The sequence below is a fragment of the Callorhinus ursinus genome, unplaced genomic scaffold (assembly GCF_003265705.2).
Source record: "Callorhinus ursinus isolate GAN/ISIS: 27379988/994484 unplaced genomic scaffold, GSC_fseal_2.0 scaffold8, whole genome shotgun sequence".
In the NCBI taxonomy this organism is placed as follows: Eukaryota; Metazoa; Chordata; class Mammalia; order Carnivora; family Otariidae; genus Callorhinus; species Callorhinus ursinus.
In genome coordinates this window covers 71,157,537-71,181,055 of record NW_027397070.1, presented here as the reverse complement: position 1 = coordinate 71,181,055, position 23,519 = coordinate 71,157,537, and the positions used below count along the sequence as shown (strand labels likewise).

The following is a 23,519-nucleotide window of genomic DNA, read 5'->3' as shown; positions in this document are numbered from 1 at the left end:
CGATACCCCCGCCTTATTTTTTAAAGATTTATTTATTTATTTTTGAGAGAGGGAGAGAGCAAGTGGGGAGACGGGCAGAGGGAAAGGGAGAGAATCTCAAGCAGACTCCCCACTCGGTGCAGAGCCCAAGGTGGGGCTCGATCCTACAACCCTGAGATCATGACCTGAGCCGAAATCAAGAGTCAGGTGCTCAAACCACTGAGCCACCCAGGTGCCCCAAACAATGTCGCCAACCGTGGCACCCTGTCCCTGCGCCTCCACTCTGTGTTGAACGTGTCAGGCACCTTGACTTGTCTTTTTAGTTCATGGGGTGTGGGTCTGGAGTTGCTGGCCCAAGGAGTTGCGCTGGAGAAACTCATCTACGTTCAGTCCCACTAAAAGGTCAGAGATCATGCATGGCCCACCTGGTCTATGACTGGATGAGACTGGGCGATCTGGGGATAGGGCAAATCTGTGTTTCACAAGGGAAGCATGTAAGTACTTAGAGTCACAAGGCACGTTGGGGGAAATGCCACAAACACTCCAGTTTCTCCCATCAGAGGGGATCCTGTTTCTCCAGCCCTTGAATCTGGACCTGCTTGTGTGAGTGTGACTGCCTCTGACCACAGGGACATTAGCAATTGAGCACAAGCAGAAGCTGGAAAAACACTCTTGCACCAGGCTCACCTTTGCTTGTTTCCAGGACCTTCCGGCCTGTGTGTGAACAAGCCCAGGCTAGCCCCCCTTGACCCTGACAACCCCCAGGCCCTCAGGGTGTCTCTGCAGGGACAGTCACTGTCCCTACGGGAGCATCAACCACCTGACACACTGCCATCCTTAATGCACCACCCACCTAGAAGGCTCAGAGAATCAGGGTACCACTCCTTCCTGGGGTCACCCCAACACAGCTTTCTCACCTGAGCTTGGGCACGGCCCATCACAAACCTGATCCATCCACTAAGTCCCGGGACTGTCTCCTGCTCTAGGCAAGGGACAGAAGCCAGGGGCTAAAGCTGATCAGCGCCCACCTACACTGGCAGGCACACCATGCGGCTTCTCCTCGCCCTTGCTGCCCTCCGCTCACCGCTGGGTCTCTCCCTGGCATCTTCAGAGGACATCAGCCCCATGATTTCATCAGCATTCTTGGGGGCTTCAGTATCCACAGGCTGCCTCCTGGTTCCTTGAGCCCTCAGCACCTCCCAGTGTCAGCACACGCTCTCAAGTTTGTGCTCCCACCCCACCCCTTGTCCTCACCAGTAACTGCATCACTTCCATGACCTCAACTGTAAGGGTCGTCCTCTGTGACTCCCTCCCTCCCCCCCTCCCCCCCCCCCCGCCCCTCCTCTCAACTCAGTCTGATTTCACTCAGTCCTCCTGCCAGCCCAGTCCCCGGGGTCATGGCCGTGACCTCTCCCAGTGAGCCTGGTGTGACCGCCTGACCAAAGCCCTGTTCTCAGTTAAACCCAACTCTGGGACTCTGGGTGGACACCTGGGGACTAAACTTGGCTGGAGAAAATCTCGGGCTGCTGACGAACCCACTTCAAAGTGCACTTGACATTGCTGGACAACCCCACACCCAAGACCCGGGGCCTCATCTCTTCCCTTGGACCTCCCGCCACACTGGCTTCCATTCTCAAATACTGTCAGATTATAAAATGTTCACGTATAACACATTCACGTGGCTCAGTAATAAAAATTTAAAACAGGACATGCAGTGGACTATCTCCTTCTCCGTCTCTGTCTCCCTCCCCATCACCCTCCTATGCCGCCCGCTCTTCCCCCCACACACACACCTGTGTGCCCACACACTCACAAGTAATCACTCTTATTAGTTCCTGGTGTATTCTTCTAGGCTACCTAAATGCACACACAGGCAAATACAAATGAATATATTATATAAATACATATGATACGTAAGATACAAAATTCTCTATCTATCTTTCCCCACTTTTATTTATTTGAACACAACACACCATAAACTGTTCTGCATTGTGCTTTTTTCTCCATGACATTCTATACTGGAACAATTTCCACATCAGGACAGAGAGACCTTACTCATGCTTTTGTACAGCTGTAGAGTACTCCACAGTCTGCTGAGCTGCGATTATTTGCCTGGAACTACTGATGGACAGGTAGCGAGTTTCCAACACTTTGCTACTACACGGTGACCAGCCTGATACCTGCATCACTTTCCATGGGTACTAGAGTATGGATAAGATTCATTCCTGGACGGGTGCCTCAGTCGGTCAAGCATCTGCCTTCGGCTCGGGTCATGATCTTAGCGTCCTGGGATCGAGCCCCGCATCGGGCTCCCTGCTCAGCGGGAAGCCTGCTTCTCCCTCTCCCACTCCCCCTGCTTGTGTTCCTGCTCTCGCTGTGTCTCTCTCTGTCAAATAAATAAATAAAATCTTAAAAAAAAAAAAAAGATTCATTCCTGGAAGGGGAATGGTTGGTTCACAGAGCTTTTGTTGACTTGACCCATGTTGCCAGATGGCCCTCCGTGGGGGTAAAATGACCCTCCCAGCATAGCCAGTGAGAGTGGCCGATGGCTGTCAGCCTTGCCACACAGAGTGTTGTCACCCACTTGGGTTTTGGACAATCTAATGAGACACACTCTTTCTGCAGACCTCTCAAACTTCACTCCCCAAATCTCTCCCCCAGGGCCTCCTCCCGCTCCCCTCAGGCCTTCCTCATCTGGGAGGTGGCACCACTGTCCCCCTGGCTTGGTTAGGGGCTTTCCGATGGTTCAGGAACTTGCTCTTCTCTCACACCCCGCTCCAGAGCTAACCCCATCCCCCTCCACATCGCGGCCCTCACTGACAATATCATCTCCCCCCCCAGGCAACCCCAGCGCCCCTTTAAGGGTCTCCTTGCCTCCCCTCAGCCCTCCATTCTCCAGGCGGCAGCCAGAGGGGTCTTTCGGAGTCATACATCACATCAGTCCCAACTGCCGCTTCAAAATCCTCAATGCTTTTACAGCGGGAGTGGCCCCAACTCCCAGCCCCAACTAAGGTTCTCAGACCCCTGTCTCTTTGGTGGGATCTGGCTCCGCTTCCCACCTTCACCCCCCCGCCCGAACCCTGGAGCTCTTGCCTTAGAACCGGAGCCCTTCCAGCACTACACCCACCTCCACGCTTTGCCCCCGCTGTTTCCTCCCCTGCACTGCTCTGCCCAGGTCTGTGTAAGTGGTCAAGTCTGGGGTCCCAAACCAACGGTCTCCTCCTGCGTGAGCACTCACTCCCCAGGGCCACAGCCGGAGCTGCCCCACCTGAATCTCTGCTGAGTCACTCCCACCCCATCACCCCACTGCACTTGGACCTGAACTGTTTTGTTTGCTTGCTCTGTGTTTTTTGTGGGCCTCTGGGAATGTCAGTCCTTCTGGGCGGCCTTGGCCAACTCTCACCACTGCCCCACCCCCAGCAGGGATGGGGGGGTTGGAGGGCCCCGTCAGTGCTTCTGCCCTGACTACTGACTCCCTTCCCCTTCACACCGGGGCCCGTGTCCCTGTACGACCTGAGAGCAGGTGGCTACTCCCTCTGCAGGCTGTCCCCTCTGTGCCCTGAGCCTGGTGATTCACTCCTCCACTGGGGTCAGACCCTTCCCCTAAGGGAATTTTCCTACAGTGGGGGGAGAGGATGGGGAGGTTCCTGAAGTGGAACCCTTGGTGGTAGCGGGAGCTGGTGACCTCCTGCCCCTTCCCACCCCGTTTGAGTCCTGTTCCTCATTTCTCCTGGAGCTCCACCAGCCCAAGTGGAAGGGGGGCAGTGCGGGGGCTCTGGGGTCCTCACCACTGCCCCCGGCTCCGAGGACCCCCGCCCGCCGCAGCTGCAGCCAGGCTGGGGTCCTGGTACCCCAGCCTTTCATGCCTTTAGGTCCATCGGGTCAGCCTGGCCTGAGCAATCTGAAGCTTCCACCTGGTTCTCAGTGCCTTCACTCTCCTCAGGCAGTACCAAGGGGGAGGGGCGCGCTGGCCCCAGCACACCCTGCCCCCAACCCCTCACTCCCCACACCCCTGATTCCCGCTGCCACCACCCCCAAGGCTCCAGGTGGCCTGGGACCTGTTCCCCGGGAGCCACGTGCACCTGTGGGCCCAGCTCAACTGAGGGGGAGGAGGGTGTCCCAGGGCCCCAGTCCCCCTCCCTCCTTGCTCCCCACTGTGAGGCTGCTCCAGCTCAGCCCATCCCCACTGGCCTCTCTCCTCCCCTGGAACCGGCTGAAAGGGCCGCCAGATCCCCAGGCTCCACATGTGGCTCCCTTGGGGCCCTTCCCTCCGCTACGTGGAATGGAGGGACTCTGCCCTTCCGCAAATCCTGGGTCAGGTGAACTGGTGTCCAGGTGAGCTGGGGCCATCTCTAGAGACAGACTGTGGGTCTCCTCTGGCCACAGCCGTGGCTCTGTGAGGTCAGTTCCAGGAATGGAAGGGCAGGTTCCCACTGGGCACAAGGGTGGGGGTGAAATGATTGTCTGGAGTCCACCCCTCCCCCCTCATCCTCCAAAGGAATGTGGGGAAGACCAAACCGGCTTATGGTCCCCTGTTTACAGGTAAGGAAACTGAGGTGCAAAAGAGTGAAATGACTGGTTGTGCCCCATAGGCAGCCCCCCCCCCGCCCACCCACAGCTCATGCTCATTGGTGAGAACGGGGAGGAGGCGCCACAGAGCTGGACTCCCGGGGGGTGGGAGGGGGGTCCTGCCACAGAGCCTGGGGAAACAGGGTTTCCCAGGCCCTGGGAGGCTGAGAAAGCCACCACTGCCCCTTCTGGCTCCCAAAATGAATCACTCTAAGCCACTTTTGAAATCAGGTTTATATTAAGCTATAAAAACTCAGATCCTGTCCTGAGTACATACATACAAAAGCAGTGCTATCAAAAATAATATTAACAATGTCAAACACACTAACTCCTACAAACGTACAAAGGCCCTTGTGCACCATTTACATGGGCCAGTTCCTGGCCACAGTACCGGGAGAGAGGGGGACAAACCCCAGTGTTCTGGCTCCAGACCCCACCTCAGCACGCTCAGAGGCATGAGGCTGAGTCCTGCCTGCGTCTGACCTGCACCCTCTTAAGCTGAGCAGGCCTCATGGGCTGGCAGGGGCCTGGGAGATTTCCTGGAGCCATGTTTTCCCCAGGGTGGGATAAGGCACCGTCCAGGGCAGGGGGTGGATGGGGGTGCATGGAGGGAGCAAAATCATGTCCCCCACGCCGGGAAGCCCACATCCTAACACCTGGAACCTGTGATTATGTCAGGGTCCGTGGCAAAGGGGGCTGAGGTTGCAGGTGGGGTGAGACTGCTAATCAGCTAACTTTAAAATAGGGGCTGATCCTGGATTATATGGTGGGCCAAAGGTCATCAAAAGGGTCCTTAAAAGTGGAAGCAGGGGCAGGAGAAGAGATCTGAGGTCTGTGATGTGAAAAGGATTTGACTGGCCACTGCTGGCTTTGAAGATGGAGGGAGCCACAGGCCATGGAATACAGGCAGCCTCTAAAAACCGGGAGAAGCAAGGAAATTCCCCCCAGAATCTTCCAGAAGAAACCAGCCCTGCTGACACCTTGGCTTTAGCCCTTGAGACCTGTGTCGGACTTCTGACCTCCAGAGCTGATAGATAAGTTCTGGTTTCAATGACCATGTTTGTGGAAATGTGTTACAGCAGCAATAGGGCACTGATCCAGAGGCCAAGGGGTCAGAGGTCAAGTTTGCCCTGCCCAGACCTCAGGTTGACTTCCACGCAGCGGCCCCATTGGAGCCCTCCCGCCCCCACACACCGGGCCTATCCCTACGTGGAAGACCCAGGATGTCCAGTGCCCAGATAAGAGTTCATTGTTTCCTTTGCTTTCTAGTTCTGCCTTCGATTCCACGGACGTGCTGAGCCCCATTCACTGTAGCCCCTGGCCCTCGGCAGCTGGGAAGGCGCTCAGACCCAGCCATGAGGACAGTTGTGATAGACGGTGGAGGGGTCCCATGGACCGGAAGTGACCCGGGATCTCTGGCCCCGGCCACTCTCCCTCCCAGCTCCCTCCTTTGGTACATGCGTCATCAACCATCATTTACAAAGAGTCTCTTGGGGATTGCCTCAGTGCCCCCCGACAATGGGCGCTCCCATCCGCACGGGACGGGCAAGTAAACCAGGCCTATCCAATTCCAACCGCCCAGGGACTTGCGCCTTAACAGAGGCTGGGCAGGAACCGCAGCAGGAGGCAAAAAGCCTGTTGAGGGGCCGTGGAGTGGAGTGGTAGCCCACCAAGGGGGGTGGTGTCCGATGCTCACTGGGTGCTCACGAGCAGGCCAGGCCGCAGGGAAAGCTAACCGACCTTTATAAGTGAAAATAGGGGCTTGGTAGACTGGTGCGGTCCCATGCTGACGTCCAGGATGCTTCGGATGCTCCTGACCTCGCTGCTCGACAGGTTTCCCTTGATGGCCAAGATGGCACTCAGGTGGCCTTTGCTGGCAAGGAGAGCATCCTGTCAGTGCAGCCTAGTCACCAACACCCCTACTCACACTTCTTCCCAGCTCCCCAGACTCCTGGCCCAAGCCACAGGGCCCTGTATCCAAGCTCCTGCCCACGAGGGGGTCGCTGTCTCCTTTGCCCATTGTGCTCCACCAGCCCCAGACACCTGTCCTTCCCTAGCGTGCGCCAAACTCCTGCCGGCCTCAGGTCTTTGCACTGGCTGTTCCTCCTGAAATGTTCTTTCCCACACTCTGGAGATGAGCAGCTCCTTCTCACGTTTTGGGCCTCAGGGAAAATGTCACCTCCCCCAAGATTTCCCATCTCTAAAGTCAGCACCTCCTGTCATTCACAACCTTGGTTAAACAATCTTTACAGATCATAACTGTATTTCTTTGCCTGATTCCCTCACTATTACTATCCTGCATTAGGTTGTAAGCTACACAAGGGAGGACTGAGACCTGCTCTGTCCTATGCTTCACTGCGTCGCAGTACCAAGAACAGAGCCCGGCGCTTAGCAGGAAACCACTCAACAATTGGTAGGATGGCTGGATGGCTGGAGGACAGATGGCTGGCTGGCTGGATGGATGGATGAGTGGGTAGGTGGATGAATGGATGGATGGGTAGGTGGATGTATGAATAGGTAGGTGAACGGATGGATGGATGGATGGAGGATGGATGAGTGGATGGATGAGTGGGTAGGTGGATAGATGGATGGGTAGGTGGATGTATGAATAGGTAGGTGAACGGATGGCTGGATGGCTGGAGGACGGATGAGTGGGTGGATGGATGGGTAGGTGGATAGATGGATGGATGGGTAGATGGATGTATGAATAGGTAGGTGAACGGATGGATGGATGGATGGATGGATGGATGGATGAGTGGGTGGATGAGTGGGTAGGTGGATAGATGGATGGATGGGTAGATGGATGTATGAATAGGTAGGTGAACGGATGGATGGATGGCTGGAGGACGGATGAGTGGGTGGATGGATGGGTAGGTGGATAGATGGATGGATGGGTAGGTGGATGTATGAATAGGTAGGTGAACAGATGGATGGATGGATGGATGGATGAGTGGGTGGATGGGTCCACAGATGTCTGGATAGATAGGTGGAAGGGTGGGTGAGCAGATGGGGGGGTAGCTACGTGGATGGGGAGATGAGTAGATGGGTAGACGGGTGTTTATATGAGTAGATGGATGAATGGGTGAGTGTGTAGATAAGTAGCTGGGCAGGTAGATGGATGGAGTGGATCAACCAGAGGCTAGACTAGGCTGGACTAGGCTGGGCAATCCAAATCAAGACTGTTCAAACTTCCCCTACCATGTCAGAGGACTCAGCCTAGAGAAACAATTGCCCTAGCTCACCAGATCCTCAGAGGGCTGGGGGGTAAGCCTCCACTCTGACCCCAGGGCTGGATCCCAGCTTAGCATGACTTCTAGCAGGTCCCTAGTCTCTCTGGTTTCAGTTTCCCCTCTAAGGGGGGCAGTATCGTATCAGGCTAAAAGTGTGGACTGTGGAGCCAGACTACCTGGCTTTTCCATCTTGGCTTCACCCCTGGCTACTGTGTCACCTCAGACAAGTTCCTCAAGCTCTCCAGGCTTCCTCTGCAGAATGGGGATGAAAAGCCTCTCCTTCATAAGGCTGTAGTGAAGTTCCAGTGAATGAGCCACTGTAACATCTTAGCACCGTGTCCGGCGCTCAGCCAGCCCTCCACAAGGGTTAAGTGCTGGGACGGTGTCCCCGAGGCCGGTATCAGCTCTGGCAGCCCTGAAGTCCCGAGTCCAGCCCCACCAGGCTCTGACCAGTGCCAGCAGGGCCTTGTGAACGGCCCCGGCCTGTGGTGCCCTCGCTCTCACCTGAAGTCGGGGTACCAGGTAGCATAAGTGGCCACCTCGATCTTGATGGCACTGGGGTCTTGCAGGCGAATGACCTCGGCGAGCTTGGGGAGGGCGTGATGCAGCCAGGTCGCTGAGGAGCCCTGCAGGCATAGGTCTGGTTGGAGGCGGGCCGCCCCTTCCCCGAAGGGCACCCGAGGGCCCAGAGAAGCTCACGTCGGACCCGGTCAGGGCTGGGGGGAGGCCCGGAGGCGGTCCTGGCCCTGCAGGACTTAGGGGAGGGGCAGGCAGGAGCTTACGTACGTCAGGTACGTTACGTACATTCTGGGTGCAGAAGCGCTGGATGACGTCGGCGTTGGCCAGGACGTCCTCGGCCAGTTGTTGCTGCTGCTCGGCCGTCCTGAGCACTAGGCTGCGCTTGCTGAGGCGGATGATGTATTCCTTCACCAGGTGCAGGTGGACGACCTCCGCGAGCTCCTGGCGGGGCGGGCCGGCGGGGGGGTGTGAGCGGCCGCGGGCGGGGGGCGCCCCACCGTCCCTCCAGGCCTCGAAGCCAGGAGTCCAGGCAGGGCCAGGTGCCTACGTGTGCTTGTGTGTGTGCATGCGCGTGTCTGCAGGTGTGCGCCGTGCACACGTGTTAGGGTGTGAGTCCAGACTGCCCCCCAACCCCCTGCGCCCCCGCCAGGCCCAGCCACCCGCCCAGCACCTCCTCACCTCCCGGAAACAGTCGTGCAGTTCCGAGAACTCGGGCAGCCTTTCAGCCACGGTGGAGAGAATTTCTTCCAGGGTCTGCGCCGGCGCCGCCCAGCGGGTCTGCGTGAACCTCTTGAACAGCGGCTGCGGCAGGAGAGAGGCAGGATGTCTGGTCGCGCCCTGCAGAGGAAGGCCCGCCGGCCGCAGACACACGCACAGCGACACACGCGGCCCAGCGCAGGGGCAAGGCGGGGGGGGGGGGGGGGGGGGGGGGGCTCGAAGACTCCCAGGGAACTTGGGCGGAACTCGGGGCCCTGTTCCCAGACAGGAAGTGGAAACAGGGTCCCTGGACCCTTCTCCAAGGTCAACCAGCTGCAGCTCTGGAGCCAGGCTGGCCATCTGCCTGCCTTGAGGCCTTTTCCACCGCCCCCCCTCTGAAGTAAATAAATTCCTGCATAAACAAGGACTTGTGCTTGGCGGGGGCCTGTGAGGACCCCTGCCAAGTCATCCAGGGTCACTGCCCGGCCTTCAACCCCGGCTGGCTACCCACAGCCTTCCGCCTCGGGCAGTAGGGACAAGGCGTGCTCCGGCGGAAAACAGGCAGGGAGCTCCGCCTACTCTTTCTTTCCAGGGACCCCTGCCTCACCCTCTGCTAAGGGAGCCAGGGGGTTTCTCTGTGGACTTCTTGGCCCACAGCAGATGGGGCAGCGTCTGCCAAAGGCTCCGAGCATCCCCGCTGGGAGGAAGGCATGGGGACGGGGCGCAGGCAGGAGGGCCTGGGGGAGCTGGAGAAGGAGTGCACAGGCTCAGGACTGGGCTGAGTCTCAGTGCGGGGAGAGGCACTAACGCTTCTCTGGGGGTTCCCAGCCCAAGGGGCCCCTCTGAGGCCAAGCCCAGGCTGAAGTGGTGGGGATGAAGTCAAAAGCCCTCTATGGCCTCCATCACTGGGGTGGCACAGGCCTCACGACAGCTGGCCACACACGTCTGGGTCCCTGCTTCTGCCATTCCTCCCCTCCCGGTCCCTCTCTGCGTCCCCCCAATGCTAAGCTCAGCAGGCACCCCAGGGAGTCAGGCTCTGGTACCTTCAGGTCCCCGAACAGGCGCTGGAGCAGGGTGTCAAAGCCATGACTCTTGAGCTCACTCAGGGGGCTCAGCAGGTGGCCCGGGATGTCCTGTGGGGTCTGCCAGTTCTCCATGGAGGTCCTGGAAGGGCACGAATGTGGCAGGGAGGTCACGCCAGCCCTGTCCAGACTACAGTCCCCTACCCAGAGAACCTACCGGCCCCAGGCAAATCTTCCTAAACTATCTCTTCACTCTAGAACCCTCCATGACTCCCCATTCCCTGTGGAAGCAAGTTCGGATCATCCCATCCCTGCTCCGGAGGCAGCACCTAGCCCGCTCACCCCCAGGGAACTCCTGCACCACGTGCTCTTCATCCACATCTGCCCAACAGACACAACCACCGCATCTGTTTCAGAGGGGTGTTACAAGAATGAAATAAGGAATAAATCCTTCGCATGATGCTTGACCCCCCAGCACTTGATAAATGTCTGCTGCTGCTGCTGCCGCCCCTACAGACCCCGGCCATCCCCTCCCAACCACGCTCATTGTAATCCCACAACTTCGCTCATGCTGTGCTCCCCCCCCCCCCCCCCCCCCCCCGCCCCCCCCAGGGGCCCCCCCCCCCCCCCCAGCCATCCTCTTCCTCCAACAGCCTGGCAGGCCCAGCGATTCCCAATTCCCGCTCCCACAAACCCCTCGCAGCGCCCTTACCCCCTTACCGGAGGGACAAGCAGTTGTTGATGTTGGCGATGACATTGGCCCTGTAATTTCTCAGCTGTCTGCATTTCTCCAGAAATTCATCAAAGGCTCGCTGGTAGCTGGTGAAACCGGAAGGGGCACATGCAAGGATCAGCACAAACACTGGGACAATAGCAGCCTCAGGCCTGCCCCCCAGCCCCCCTGGGCTTACAGAGCTCCTGTCGGGTTGACAGGCTCCTTACAGCCCAGGGAGGGGCTGCTGGCCCCTGAGCATCCGTAACTGGCTTTGCAGGCCAAGGCAGAGCTCCTGCTGCCCCACTCCTTCCCCCCAGATCCTTCTATAGCTGGAAGAGGGGGGCGGGGGGTTGGGGGGGGAGAAGGCAAGGGATACATGGAGGAGTCCTCAGAGGAAGGAAGGGAGGCAGCCAAGAGAAATGCTGGGCTGGAGACCCGGGGCACCGCAGAAGGGAGGCCAGGGCCTCAGTCCCTCCTGGGGCACCCTCTTTGCAGCTGGAGGCTGCAGTGCTAAGGGCTTCCTGCTCAGCGGTCTCATCACCTGAGGCTCTCAGGGCTCAGGTGGGAGGTTGGGGCGGGGGGGGGGGGTGCGGGGAGGACTCCTGCTCATAATGACAGACACCTCAGAGGCAGGAAGGGGACGCTGATCTGGCTTGGATACCCAAGTGGGACACAAGGGAGGGCAGGTGGCTCTGAGAGAAGTGGCTACAGGGACCAGGCCCCCCCTCCCCGGCACAGGCAGGCGCACACCCACCTCCTCAGGAATGTAGCCAACTCCAGCAGCAGCAGGTGCTTTATCTGCACGCCCAGGTCAAGGGTGATGCTCTCGGCCTTGGTCTGGCCCTGGGAGATGATCTGCAGGGGTGAGGGGTGAGCTGAGACGGGGGAGGGGGAGGGGGTAGGCCGGCACAAGGGGAGGGCGGTGCTCAGAGTGGGCACGTGTATGCACACACATGGGGTAGGCGTGGGTTGTGCGAGAGCCCGGCGGGCGGGCTGTGTTACCTGGATGATGTCGATGGCCAGCTCGCTGTGGCAGTGGCCGTCCAGCCTCTGGGGAGCCACATCCCGGGCCCAGCGTTGTGACTCCAGCTCCAGGGCCCGGGCCATCAGCTCCCTCACACTGACCTGGGGGCAAGAGAGGCAGGTCAGGGCAGCACAGAGTCCATCGGCCGGGCCCACGTGGGAGTCCCTGTCAAGTTCCTTGCCTGCGTCCCGCCTGTCTTCGAGCCTCCCCTGGCTTCCTTCCTGCACTGCCCTGGCCCCGGGCCCTCGTGCTGGACTCACCACCTCATTGGACAAGAACGTGGCCTCCAGCAGCCGGATCTGCCTGGGGGGCAGAAGGCTCCCAAGCTGGACTCTCTGCAGCTCTCCCCGCAGCTTGGGGCTGTTGATGATGTCACTGCAGGCAGAGGGGGGCTGGCGTGAGAAAGACTGCATCCCCACTTAGCACCAGCGCTCATGCCAGAGCCCACCTTCTCAGCCTCAGGCTCCGGCAGGCCCAGAACTTGATCGCCCTCCCCCCAGCCCTGCTTGTCCAGCTCGGAGGATGGGTCCCCGGTCTGTGCAGTTGGGTTTCGGTCAGAAACCTTGGAATCTTCACGCCTGCTCTGACTCATTCCCCCCCATCCACTCCTACTGAAGCAGATCAGCCTCAAGTCACCCTGCCCGAGGCCCTAACCACCACCATCATCGCTCGCCTGGCTGGCTGCAGGGGCCTGCTCTCCAGCCTCCTGGGCCCCAGCAGTCCCTCTTCCGCCCAGCAAGCGTGACTTTGGAGTCCGGCCCCCTCCCTGCCACAAGGCCTCCAGCTCACACAGATACAAGCTGGCTCCTTCGTCTGCAGACTGGCCGCTCGCTCCCCACCCCTCCCACCTCATTCCCTCACTGCACTCCAGGCCTGCTGGCCTCGGGAATCCTGCCAGCCCGGGACCAGCACCCCCAGGCCGGCCCTGCTGCCCCCCCCCCCCAGGGCGGGTCCGTGCAGGCAGGAAGGGCTGCCCCACCCCAGCTACTCCACTCACTCTTGCGGCGCCTGTGTGGGATCCGGGAGCCCCAGGGACCGTCCAGCCCTCCCTGGCACTTCCGCAGGGGCCTCTGTCTGCCCAGACACACGAGAACGGCCCTCTCACCCCTCTCCCAGCCGGGATGTGGCTGGGACCCTTTGCTCCCTGTCTTCTGGCCACTCTAGCCACACAGGCCTCAACGGCAGCCCCCTGCACTCCCTCTCCCCGGGGCTCTGCCCTGCTGGCCTCAGTTTCCTGCTGTGCCGACCCTAGTGGGCCCCGGGCCAAAAGCCCTGAGGTCACTGGGGGCAGGAAGGCTGAGGTGCAAATGCCCAGTATTTCCTGGTGAGTCAACATAAGCAGGAGAAACTGGCTCACGACTGGCCCGTCTAGCCTGCCACCCCTGCCCTATGCCAATTTCCCTATGCCCTGCTGACTCACCCACCACCTCCACGGCATCCTTCCTCTGGCCCCCCCACTGGAGGCTGAGCCACTAGCACCCCCGGTGACCACCGGCCACCCAGATGTGTCCGCGAGACCCTCAGTCACTGCTCACACATGTCCAGGCTTCCTGCAGGCTCTACCCTGGGGGCCAGAGTTAGCCCCCACAGGAAGCCCTGGCCTCCCGTGCCCTGGGCATTTCCACCCAGCACTGCACTCCTCACCCAGCTTGGACAAATGACAGATGTGCTCAGGACTCTGGGTAAATCAGAGGGGACCTGAGGCACTCTGTTCAGAGCCGGCCTCCCACCCAGGGAGCTCTGAGCCTCGGGGACCAGAACCCAGTTCTGCCGTGGGCTCACCGGCGGACCCTGCACAACAGCCACGTGGCCCTGCCATGGCCCTGCTCTGCCCCATTCCCCGTGCTGCCCGGAGCGCCCCCATAGCCTGCCAGGAGAATCCAAGCACGGGCCAGCTCTGCACAACTCCCAGGAAGTCTCAGGGCTCGGCCCGGGCAGTGGAAGATGACTCTCTTGGCCAGGACCACCACCCTCCCTCCACCTTCTTCCAGGCCTGCCCTCTCCCCTCCCCCGCCTGCCTCTCCTCCTTCCCGCAGCAGGCAGAATTTGGTTCCTCTTCCTCCCCTCCTCCTCCTTCACCAGCTCAGGGGTGGCTTCCTCAACCCACTCGGGCTGCTCAGGGTCCCTGCTGGTGGCTCCCACAGTCCCTGGTCTCCTCTGCCACCGCCCTCCCGGCTCTGGATGGTCACCGCCTCACCCCGCTCCTCACACTGGGAGCTCAGCAATGAATGATGAAGTCCCTGCCAATCCCCGTGCCTCGGTTTCTCCAACTGTAGAATGTGGCTGAAGCCAGGAAATCAAGGATTCCCAGGGCCAAGCCGACGGAGCGCAGGCCCTGCTCCTGAGTCGCCCAGCCTCCGGGAGCGCGGCGCCCACTCACTTGGGGTAGAGGTTCTGCACCCAGACCAGCAGCATGTAGGTGTCGCGCTCACACAGCTCGAACTGCGCCATGGCCGCCAGGTGGGCCGCGAAGTGCTCGTGGTAGCTCTCGGCGTAGGCGGCCACCACGTCCACCTCCGCGGGGAACAGCGGCTTCAGCCGCTCCACCACGGCCTCCAGGTCCTCCTTCATGGTGCGGCCCATGTGCAGGAAGATGCGCTCGGCCTCCGAGCGGCCCTCGGCGCCCGCGGCCGGCCGCGCACACAGGCGCTCCTCGGCCGCCTGCGCCACCCCGCGCCGCCACAGCTCCAGCCAGCGCCGCGGGCGCGCGCTCACCAGCGCCGAGGCCCCGGGTTCCGCCGCCGCCGCCCGGCGGTCCTCGCGCTCCTGCTCCGCCAGCACGGCCAGGGCCTGGCGCAGCCGCTCGGGCGCCACGTCCAGCGGCCGCCGCAGCAGGCCGAGCACCTGGTCGCGCAGCAGCACGTACAGCGCCTCCACCTTGCTCTGGCGTCGCACCAGCTCCTCGGCGCTCTCGCCGCCCGCCGCCGCCGCCGCCTGCAGCTCCCGCTCCAGCGCCAGCAGCGGCCGCGCCGCCTCCAGCCGTCCGCGCTCCAGGTCCGCCTTGAGCTCCTCCACTGCGGCCGGGACAGCACGGGGTCAGCGCCGCCTGCCCGACGGCGCCCCCGCGCCGCCCCCACCCCCCACCCCCCGGGAGAGGAGGCCGCGCGCCCGAGAGGTGAAGGGATGCGCCCTAAGGGGTCCGTCGGTGCCCCCGACCGGACTGAAGCCCGGTTGCCCCAGGATTAGGGGGCGCAACGGCCCTTGGCGCACGGCCAAGCCCATCTCTGCTGCCCTCCCTGTGTCCGGGGTGAGTGGGCCATTCCCTGGGATGAGCCCCAGCCCTGCCCAGGCCCCGGCCAGCTCTGATCCCAGACCCCCACCCCGCCTGGGGTCCCAGCCTACCTGTGGGCGGCGGGCGGCTGGACTCAGGCTGGGACTCCGGGGCGCCCTCTGGCTCTGCTGAGCTGGGCTGACCTTTCTTCTTCCTCCCTTTAGTGAAGACGCTGAACATGTTGGCCAGTCCTTTTGGCCTCTTCTTCTTCTTTTTCGCCTCTTCCTTGTCCCTCTCGGGGGCTGCCTTGGGCGCCAGGGGTGGCACCAAGTCTTCAGAAGAGGCCTCTGACATGGAGGCCTCGGATTCCACCTCGGAGGTGGAGGGCAACTTCGGGGAACTTCCGGGGAAGTGAAGAACAAGAACCGCTGGCACCGTCTGCTGGCCTGGAAGGTCTTGGAAGAAAGTCATCATCTTCAGCATCACCCGGGCTCAGGCCTGTGGATGGGCAAGGGGGGAGGGAATGAAAGAGCAGCTGCAGTAGACAGGCCCGAGGACACAGCCGCGGTGGCAGCAACGGGCATGCTCCATCTCTCCTCACCAGACGACCATCAGGGTCCGGCTCTCTCCTGGCCCAGGGGGGCACCCACAGCTCAGCTCCCTCCCCGGACGCCAGTTTCTCAGCACCCACAATTCCTCTTCCAGTACCCCCAGGGCCTCCTCAAATCGCTAGAAGCAGGGAAGGATCTGGAGATGCCAAGTCTCCCAGATGGAGGGGGCCTTCACTTCATTTTGACAAATCCTTCCTTGGCAGCCCACCCTCTGGGCAAGGAGAAAGGACTGGAGGGCATGAGTTCCATCCTGCATCCCATGAGGCCCTGGGAGAGGTGGCAGAGCACAGCACCATCCCACCGCACAGAGCAAGGATCGAGGTCCAGAAAGGTTGCAGAGCCAGAGGCGGCTCCATCCTCCCCACCCCAGACTCCTTCTCGCCCGGTTCCTCTCTTGTCTACGTGGAGCCACTGAGGGACGATACGGGCAGAAACATGGCTGCTCCGGCTGCGACTCTGGGAAGCAGAGTGCGACCCCCTACCCTGGCCTTGGGGCTCAGGTCTAGAAATCATAGTGCCCTCCCAAACTTCAAGGGGTGGGAAAGGACCTTGAAGACTTTCACATGTCAGCAGGGACAAGGGGTCCAAAGAGACACCGAGCTGCCTGAGGTCACCCAGTAACTCAGGCCAGGAACCAGGCTTCCTGGCTCCCGTTTCATCCTGGCTGCTCCCAAATGGGGTGACATCATCATCACAAAGGCTTCCACTTTCTGTGCCCTCCCTGGTGCCCATCCCATCGCTTCCTCATTCCCTTCCGGGGGTGGTGGTGGTGGTGTATTAACCTCACTGCACAAAACTGATCCAGGGAAATGTCCCTATGGTTGACAGCTTAGGCTTGAAACTCAGATCACCCGGTGCTGGGTCCTCCTGCCTCCATGTCCCTCACCGCCTTGCAGGCTGCATTCGGAGATGCAGGACCCCCTTGTGCCCAGCAGCACCCTCCCTAGCACCATGGCCAAAATCAAAGCAAGGCCAGGACCAGTGAATGGGGAACAGGGCTGAGCCTAGGAGAGGGGAGAAAGGCAGGGCTGAGAGTGGGGAGCAGATAGGGTCAGGCTTCCCTGATGACTGGGGCGATCCGGGACCATAGCGCGTGCCCCGCCCACAAACACCCAAGAGCAAGTACAATGAGTTGCGACTCGTGCAACACTATGACTTTGATTCGCCTCTGCAACAGCCCTGCAAGGCAGATGGGATGATCCATCATCCAGGAGAAACTGAGGCAGGGAAGGGGGTTGGGAGGTGCTTGCCCCAAGCACATAGCAGGCATGGATTAGGTCTATCAGACTCTTTCCACAGCCCCTACTACCTCCCCACCAGCCCGACTATCCTGGGCCTCATCACAACCCCTGAGTTTGGCCAGAGCCACCTGGGGGGCAGGAAGCCCGAGTTTCTCCCCAGTGGCTTCACCAAATGCCCTCAGCAGAGTCCAACACCGCTGGACCTCAAGCGCCTCTCCTGTGCCATTTGGGCTGAGAGTTCCACTCCAGGGCCAAGTGAGGGGTGCTCGGGGAGCCGAAGAGCAAGGCCACTAGGCTCTTCTGCCCTGCCCACCCACTGGCCAAGCCCCCTCTCCTAATCCATCCCGTTGTCACGCCACATACCCACAGGAGCTGGTCCGGCCACTGGCTGGGGCTACTCAGCACCACCCTGACTGAGCAGACCCCACTTCTGCTCTCCAGCTAGGGTGAGGGAGAGGGCCACCCTGACCCACCAGCCTCACCTCTGCGCGCGCGCGCACACACACACACGTGCTAGGCTCTATCTGACCTCAGACCTGGCTCCTGCAGGTCCCCATATAACATCGCTGCCTCCTTGCCTCTGGTACAAAATCCTCCTCACCCTTCCAGGTCCTGCAGCGGCCCCCTTGGCTCCATCCCAGGCCTTGATTTTCAGAGGCAGCTGGTGCAGTGGAAAGAGAAGCGGCAGGGGGATCAGCTGGACCACTCACTAGCGTGTGGACAACACCTCCCTACCTCCATCTGTGAAATGGGTATGAAGATCCCCACCCCACAGTATTGCTGCAGGAAGCGGCAAAACCCTGCAGCCCCGTGCTGGCGCCTAGCCAGGCTTCCTAAGGGTATGTGTCCCGTGTCCCTGTGTCCATCAAGCCAAGCTCAGCACCGGGGTAGAGCAGAAGAGGGCAGGAAAGGCATTCCTTCAAGCCTGGGCTCTAGGCTGGGCACACTGACACAAGGGGCCTGCTCAGTCATATCATGTGACCACAGCCTGTGGCCCCACAGTGGCACCCTCTCCTGACCTCCCAGCTTCTCCTCAGGCACCGCACGCCCCCTATGCTCCTTCCTGGGTCAGGGCTGAGGCCCACAAAGCCTCCCATGGCCTCTGCGCCTGGCTCCTCTGTCCTGGCCGGGAAAGGGAGGGCATAGCCACCCCCGCAGTGAGGACACCCAGACACAGGCAGCAAGGTAACTTGGCCAGCCAGCCTTCTGCAAAAGGAGCAGAGACCCCTGCGCCTTCCCCCACACTCCTCCCTCCCTGCCCTTTGCAGGACCGAGGCCCGGGTGGCAGTACCAAACCGGGGCCCCCTGCACCCTGGCGCGCCGCAGCGGCCTCAGTTTCCCTAGAAGTGGGGCTGCCGGAGGCCTGGGGCCCTCGGAGCGTTGTGCCCCCTCGGTCGGGCCGTGCCGGCCGCTCCGTCGGGGGAGCCGGCCGGGACCCCGGGGTGGAGGCGGGCGGGCAGCCGCGCGGAGCGGCGGGGAACCGACGCGGCGCGGGCGGAGGTCACTTACTGTGTCCGGGCTGGGCCGCCTCTGTCCCCGCAGAGCCTGGCGCCGCCTGAAATAGTCGCAGACTCCGCCCCCGCGCGGCCGCCCGCTCGCCCCGCCCGCGGCAGCCGCGGAAAACCCGCGGGCGGAGGCCAAGGCACAGTGCGACCCGGGGCTGCCTGCGTCCCCGAGCCCGGAGTCGCGCGCGCCCCGCCGAGGGGAACAGGGGTGTCACTCCTTGCCACCGGCCCGGGCGGGGTGGTGTGGCTGGCCGAGCGTCGCCGCGGTCTGTGGGGCGCGGGGAACCGCACCCAGGGCGGACCGGGCTCAGCCTGCCGCTGGCCCATTGTCCGACGGCCGCTGCTGATTGGCTGCCTGGAAGGGGCTCCGAGCTCGGGACCGCTTGCCCGCGTCACAGAGCGGCGCCCACCCCAGCTCGCCCGACTGTAGCCCCGCGGGGTCCCGGGGACCGTCCCACCACCCTAGCTCCCTGGGCCGCGGGAGGTTTGCTCGCTCTGGGTAGAGCGTTCCCGCTCAGGGAGGCCCGGAAAGGGGTCCTGCTGGAAGAGGCGCCCTAAGGGGAAGTGGGTGCAGGGAGGGACAGCTGTTGACAAAAAGCACGTTTGCTGGGTGCCTGGCATTCCCTCTCATTATCAAGCCTTGCTAGAAAGGGGACTATGGCTCAGAAAGGTGAAGCGACCTGCAACTCCCCCGAGGTCACACACCAGGCTGCAGGCCTCCCACTGGAGCACTTTCCCTTTCTGGGACTGGGATTGGGCCGAACAGGTTTCGGGTCACACCAGGTCCGGACCCCGACAGCTCAGGCTTGATCTCAGTCGGTGGAGACTTGTCCTCCCTCAGCGTCGTCGTTCTTCTGGGTCTGCCGTCGGGTGAGGGTTGGGGGGGCTGTTGCTGGTGAAGAGCAACCACTGGGGACTCACCCCCTCCCCTCTTTCTCATTTTAGGAATTCCTGCCCTCTGGAAAGAACCGTGTCATTAAGGAATTTCCCAGCTGGGCACTAGCTTCCCTTTTATTTTATTGTTAGAGCCCCTGCTCCTCCCATCCTTTTGTTTGCCCCTACCCTTGGTCTCTCCCTCCCCGTGGATTCCCCACTCCCCCTATCAGCTGGGTACAGATCTCTGAGGCCTGGGAGTGGGGGGCGGGGGAGCTGGGGGTGCCCCTTGGGACTGAGAACTTCCTCTTCCTACTTGGGAGTGGTAGTCAAGTGCCAGCTTTGGGCTTGGCCATAATCCTGTCCCTGGGGAGCCTTGGGGGGGGGACATCAGGAAGTGGCAGTAAGATGGATTCCACACTCTCTTTCCCAGAGTCCCTGGGGGAGGGGGTTGCAGGGTGAGAGTTTTCAGACAAGCTCACAAAGCCACGGTGCCCCAGGGCTGGGAGGGTCATTCCTTTTGCTTCCCAGTGAACAGATGAGGAGACTAAAGGCCAGGTCCCCAAATTCATCCAGTCACATAGGGGTGATGAGGATGAGAAGCAAGGGCTCCTGGCTCAACGCCTAGGTGGCCTCGTTGTGCAATTCCCACACTTTCCTGCCAGGCCTCCTCTCCTCACCCCGAACAGATTGGGAAATCGCTGGAGAATCTGAAGCTTTCTGAGTCATGGGGGCGGGGGGTTTGTCAGGCCCACAGATTCCACTATCCCTCCGCCCCTGTCAACCCCAGCCCAGGATCCTGATCAGCGGAGGCAGGAAGGACACTTCCCAGGGCAGGGGCTGGGCAGGTGACCTTGTCCGCAGATGCGCAGGCTGCCTGAGCTCCCTCTCCATGGCCAGGAGTGGGGAAAAGTCACCTTCTCCTTTGTGCTTGCACCAGTCACTTCCCCTTTCCTGAGTTAAGATAGGAGGGTCAGGGATCATCTACATGGAGCCCCCAACACAAGGGAAACCCTCTGAAAACAGGGTTGCATAGAGCCAAGGGATGATAGCCAGTGGGGCAGGCAGTATCCTTACCCCCTCATGATAGATGAGGAAACCATCCTCAAGAGGCCAGATGCTTCCAGAGGGAGCCAAAGGCCAGCCAAGAATTCCACTCCCAGCAGGAAATGAGCATCAGATGCTGGTTGGGAGTGCTCCTGGCCAGCTGCTGTCCCATTTGCCATCTCCCCAGGGGATGGGCAGGGGAGACCAGGCCAGCTCCACCTGGAAGAGAGGACGGCAGGCGGAAGCCGACTGGCAACAGACCTCCCCAGGCCAGCCCAGAAGTCAAGTGTGCCGGCACCGGGCCGGGAGCAGTGGCTAGCTCCTTGCGGGCAACCCCGGGGCCTCAGAAGCCCAGGACCCATGTGCGCCAGCCTCCCTGCCCTCTGCGCAGACATGACAGCGGACCAGTTTTTTGAACTGTGATAAAATACATGGAACCAAATTTACCATATTGACCTTTTTAAGCATACAGTTCAGGGACATTTACATTATTATGCAACCACCCCCACCGTCCATCTCCAGGACATTTCTCACCTTGCAAGAATGAGAATCCGGACTTAAAACGCTATTTCCCCTTTCCTTCTTCCCTGAGCCCCGGGCAATCACCGTTCTACTTTCTCTTTATAAGTTTGACTATTCTAGGTAGCTCATAGAAGTGGAATCCTAATAGTATTATCCTTTTGTAGCTGGCTTATTTCACTCAGCGTAATGCTCCCAAGGTCCCTCCATGTTATAGCAGGTGTCAGATTTTCCTTCCTTTCTAATATTGAATAATATTTCATTGTTTATCTATCAGTGGACACTGGGGTTGCTGCCACCTCTTGGCTATTGTGAATAATGCTGCTTTGAACATGGGTGAGCAAATAACTAAGACCCTGCTTTCAGTTCTGTGGGTAGACAGCTGATTTCATTGACCTCCGCAGGTGCCAAGCTCTATCCTAAGTGCTTTGCGTGCATTAACTGATTTCATCGGACCACCTTAGGAAATGGGTATTCCTTAATTATCCCCTTTTCACAGATGAGGAAAACAGAGGCACGGATAGGTTCAGTCATGTGCCAGTCGGTATGGAGCTCAGGGTGCCATCAGTAAGCACTGCTCTATATTGCTTCTCCCCCAGTCTGAAATGCAGCTTGACATGCTTAAGTCAGACTCAAGTAAAGGCTGCCAGAGCAGAGAGCTGAGATGCAAAAACGGGAGGTTTTATTGCTCTCCACTTCTTTTTCGTCTCTGAAAAAAGATATTCCCAATCTCTTTGGTCAATGACTTGTTTGGTCAATTACTTGAGTCTTCGCCTTCAACCTGTGGGGCAGCAGGTGGGGCCAACTCCGTCCTGGCAGCCCAGCCGGGTTGTGCCAGAGAATAATACAGGGCTGTGTGTGTGTGTGTGTGTGTGTGACTAGTGATGCTCCCTCTCCTCTGTCTCCTTGCTGCCTGAGAACCTTGCTGGAGAAAAGCTCCCGGAAGAGGGGGACGCTGCAGTCAGAAGGAGGGTGCGGTTTGGTGCGGGCGTCAGCGGGTGCAAAGGCCCGGGAGGGCATTGCATGGGAATGAAGGGGCTGTGGGTCACTGGGCCTGGCTACCCCGGGAGCACCTGGCCAGGGTGCCTTGGTCACAAGGAGAGGGCTCCCTAGGACCGGGAAATGAGGGCATTCCAGGATATCATGGAGCCCTTCCCCCATGGCCAGGCCCACTTCCCTCTGAGAGATGACTTGCACTTCCCACTGCCTCCACCCCAGCCCCGTTGCTTCCTTTACTTCCCAGGCCGGCCATCACTTGGCCCGGGATCCCTCCTAGGGCCTCTTGTTTCCGGGGATGCCCCACTCGCCAGCTGCACTGGGCAGAGCCACTGTATCCCCTGGTGACAGATGAGGAAACTGAGTCTCGGAGTGGTGAGCGGACACCAAATTTGAGGCCTTGAGGCTGTGGTCCCTGCTACCACCCGGCCTTCCCCAAAAGGGGAAGTCACTTGCTCCGGGGTATTTGAAGCCGCACCGGACCTCAGCCAGGGTCTGCTGACCTCCCCAGGGACCATGGGATGCCCAGGGACAGCTGACCCAGAACCTCCCTCACAGGGCATCCCCGCCCACAAGGGGATGTTTACCAGGTGTTTACCAACAAAGAGTGCCCCTCCCTCCACCCATGGAGGAAGCCAGGCCATGTGGTCCTTTTTGTGTCTGGCAGATGGAGAAACTGAGGTGACGGTAAGTGGCTTTTGCAAGAGTCCCAGGAGGCTGGCCCACCTCAAGTCGGGCGCCCTTGCCGGTGGTGATGCAAGGTGGCCAAGTTCAGTTCCCACCTCTTCAGACCTGGATTTCCGGGAAAACAGCCAAGGAACCTTGTTCCCCATCAGGTTCTGCCCAATGACAGAGGCAAGTCATGTGGCAGGAGCTCCCCGGGAATCCCAGCATTGCAGGGGCCTGCCCAGGGCTGCCCCCAAACCTCTCAGGGCCTGGGTGTTGGGAACTCCTCCTCCGGTAAGACAGAGAGGACACCCAGCAGCTCTGGGCTTCTGGACTTTGGAGAAGGAAGGCATAATGGTGGGGACTGAGGCATGAAGACCACCTGGCCCCTGGGGAGCTCCATCACCGACATCTGCATTTTTAGACACGTGGCTGCATCCCTCAGGCCTTAGTCTTCCCGCTTGGAAATGGAGGTGACACATGCTGGGGAGGTTGCCAGGAAAGGGTTAGAGGAGATGGTGCACGTAAAAACAATGCTTCCCTTGGGGGGAATGCCAACTGCAGGCCAGGCCCTCAGCCAGGACCACATTTGCATTTTCTCATGGAATGCTCCCCATTTGACACCTGGAGATAGAGCCCAGAGAGGCGGAGTAACTTGCCCAAAGTCACAAGCTAGGAAGGTGCAGAGCTGGGGTCCCAGCCCAGTGGTGTCTGGACCCAGAAGCTGATTCTTAACCCCTGCACCGAATCCACAGGAAGGAAGGAAGCCATAAACCAGCGAGCACAGCCAGGCACACACACATGGTGGGTGCCCCAGAAATGGCAGGACTTTTCACGACATTCCTCTTTTCCAAGATCCTAAGATTTCATTATTTGAGGATTCTGTCAATGTAAGAGCATTAGGTTCTTCATCATTTGCTTTTACAGCAGTGCTCAAGAAGGACTGCCCCATTCCCCCAACCCAGGTGCTTCACCAGTGGCTGACACTTCATTATTCACGAATATTCCTTGGATGAGCATTGCTTCTTATCCTGTAAGGAGCCCTGGTTGCTTCTGGGGAAGGACACGAGGGATGGAAATAAGGAGACATCTCCCC

At 60.1% G+C, this 23,519-nt stretch overlaps 1 protein-coding gene across 4 annotated transcripts; it reads right to left on the bottom strand.

Moving 5' to 3' along the window:
* Positions 1-4,764: 4,764 nt before the first annotated feature.
* Positions 4,765-18,551, bottom strand: TNFAIP2 (TNF alpha induced protein 2). Of its 4 annotated transcripts, XM_025869313.2 has the most exons (13): positions 18,327-18,551; positions 17,419-17,478; positions 15,097-15,463; positions 14,135-14,768; positions 12,015-12,129; positions 11,733-11,855; positions 11,485-11,585; positions 10,736-10,834; positions 10,037-10,157; positions 8,976-9,098; positions 8,574-8,738; positions 8,283-8,404; positions 4,765-6,421 (listed from the first exon to the last, which is right to left on the bottom strand). In XM_025869313.2, the coding sequence occupies exons 3-13, from the start codon at positions 15,446-15,448 to the stop codon at positions 6,280-6,282; spliced, it is 2,097 nt and encodes a 698-aa protein (XP_025725098.1). In that variant the 5' UTR covers positions 15,449-15,463; positions 17,419-17,478; positions 18,327-18,551; the 3' UTR covers positions 4,765-6,279. The 4 variants fall into 4 exon arrangements, with proteins under 4 accessions (XP_025725098.1, XP_025725097.1, XP_025725099.1 ...); XM_025869312.2 differs by lacking the exon at positions 17,419-17,478; XM_025869314.2 differs by lacking the exon at positions 17,419-17,478 and having other exon boundaries at positions 8,583-8,738; positions 18,327-18,548.
* Positions 18,552-23,519: the final 4,968 nt, after the last annotated feature.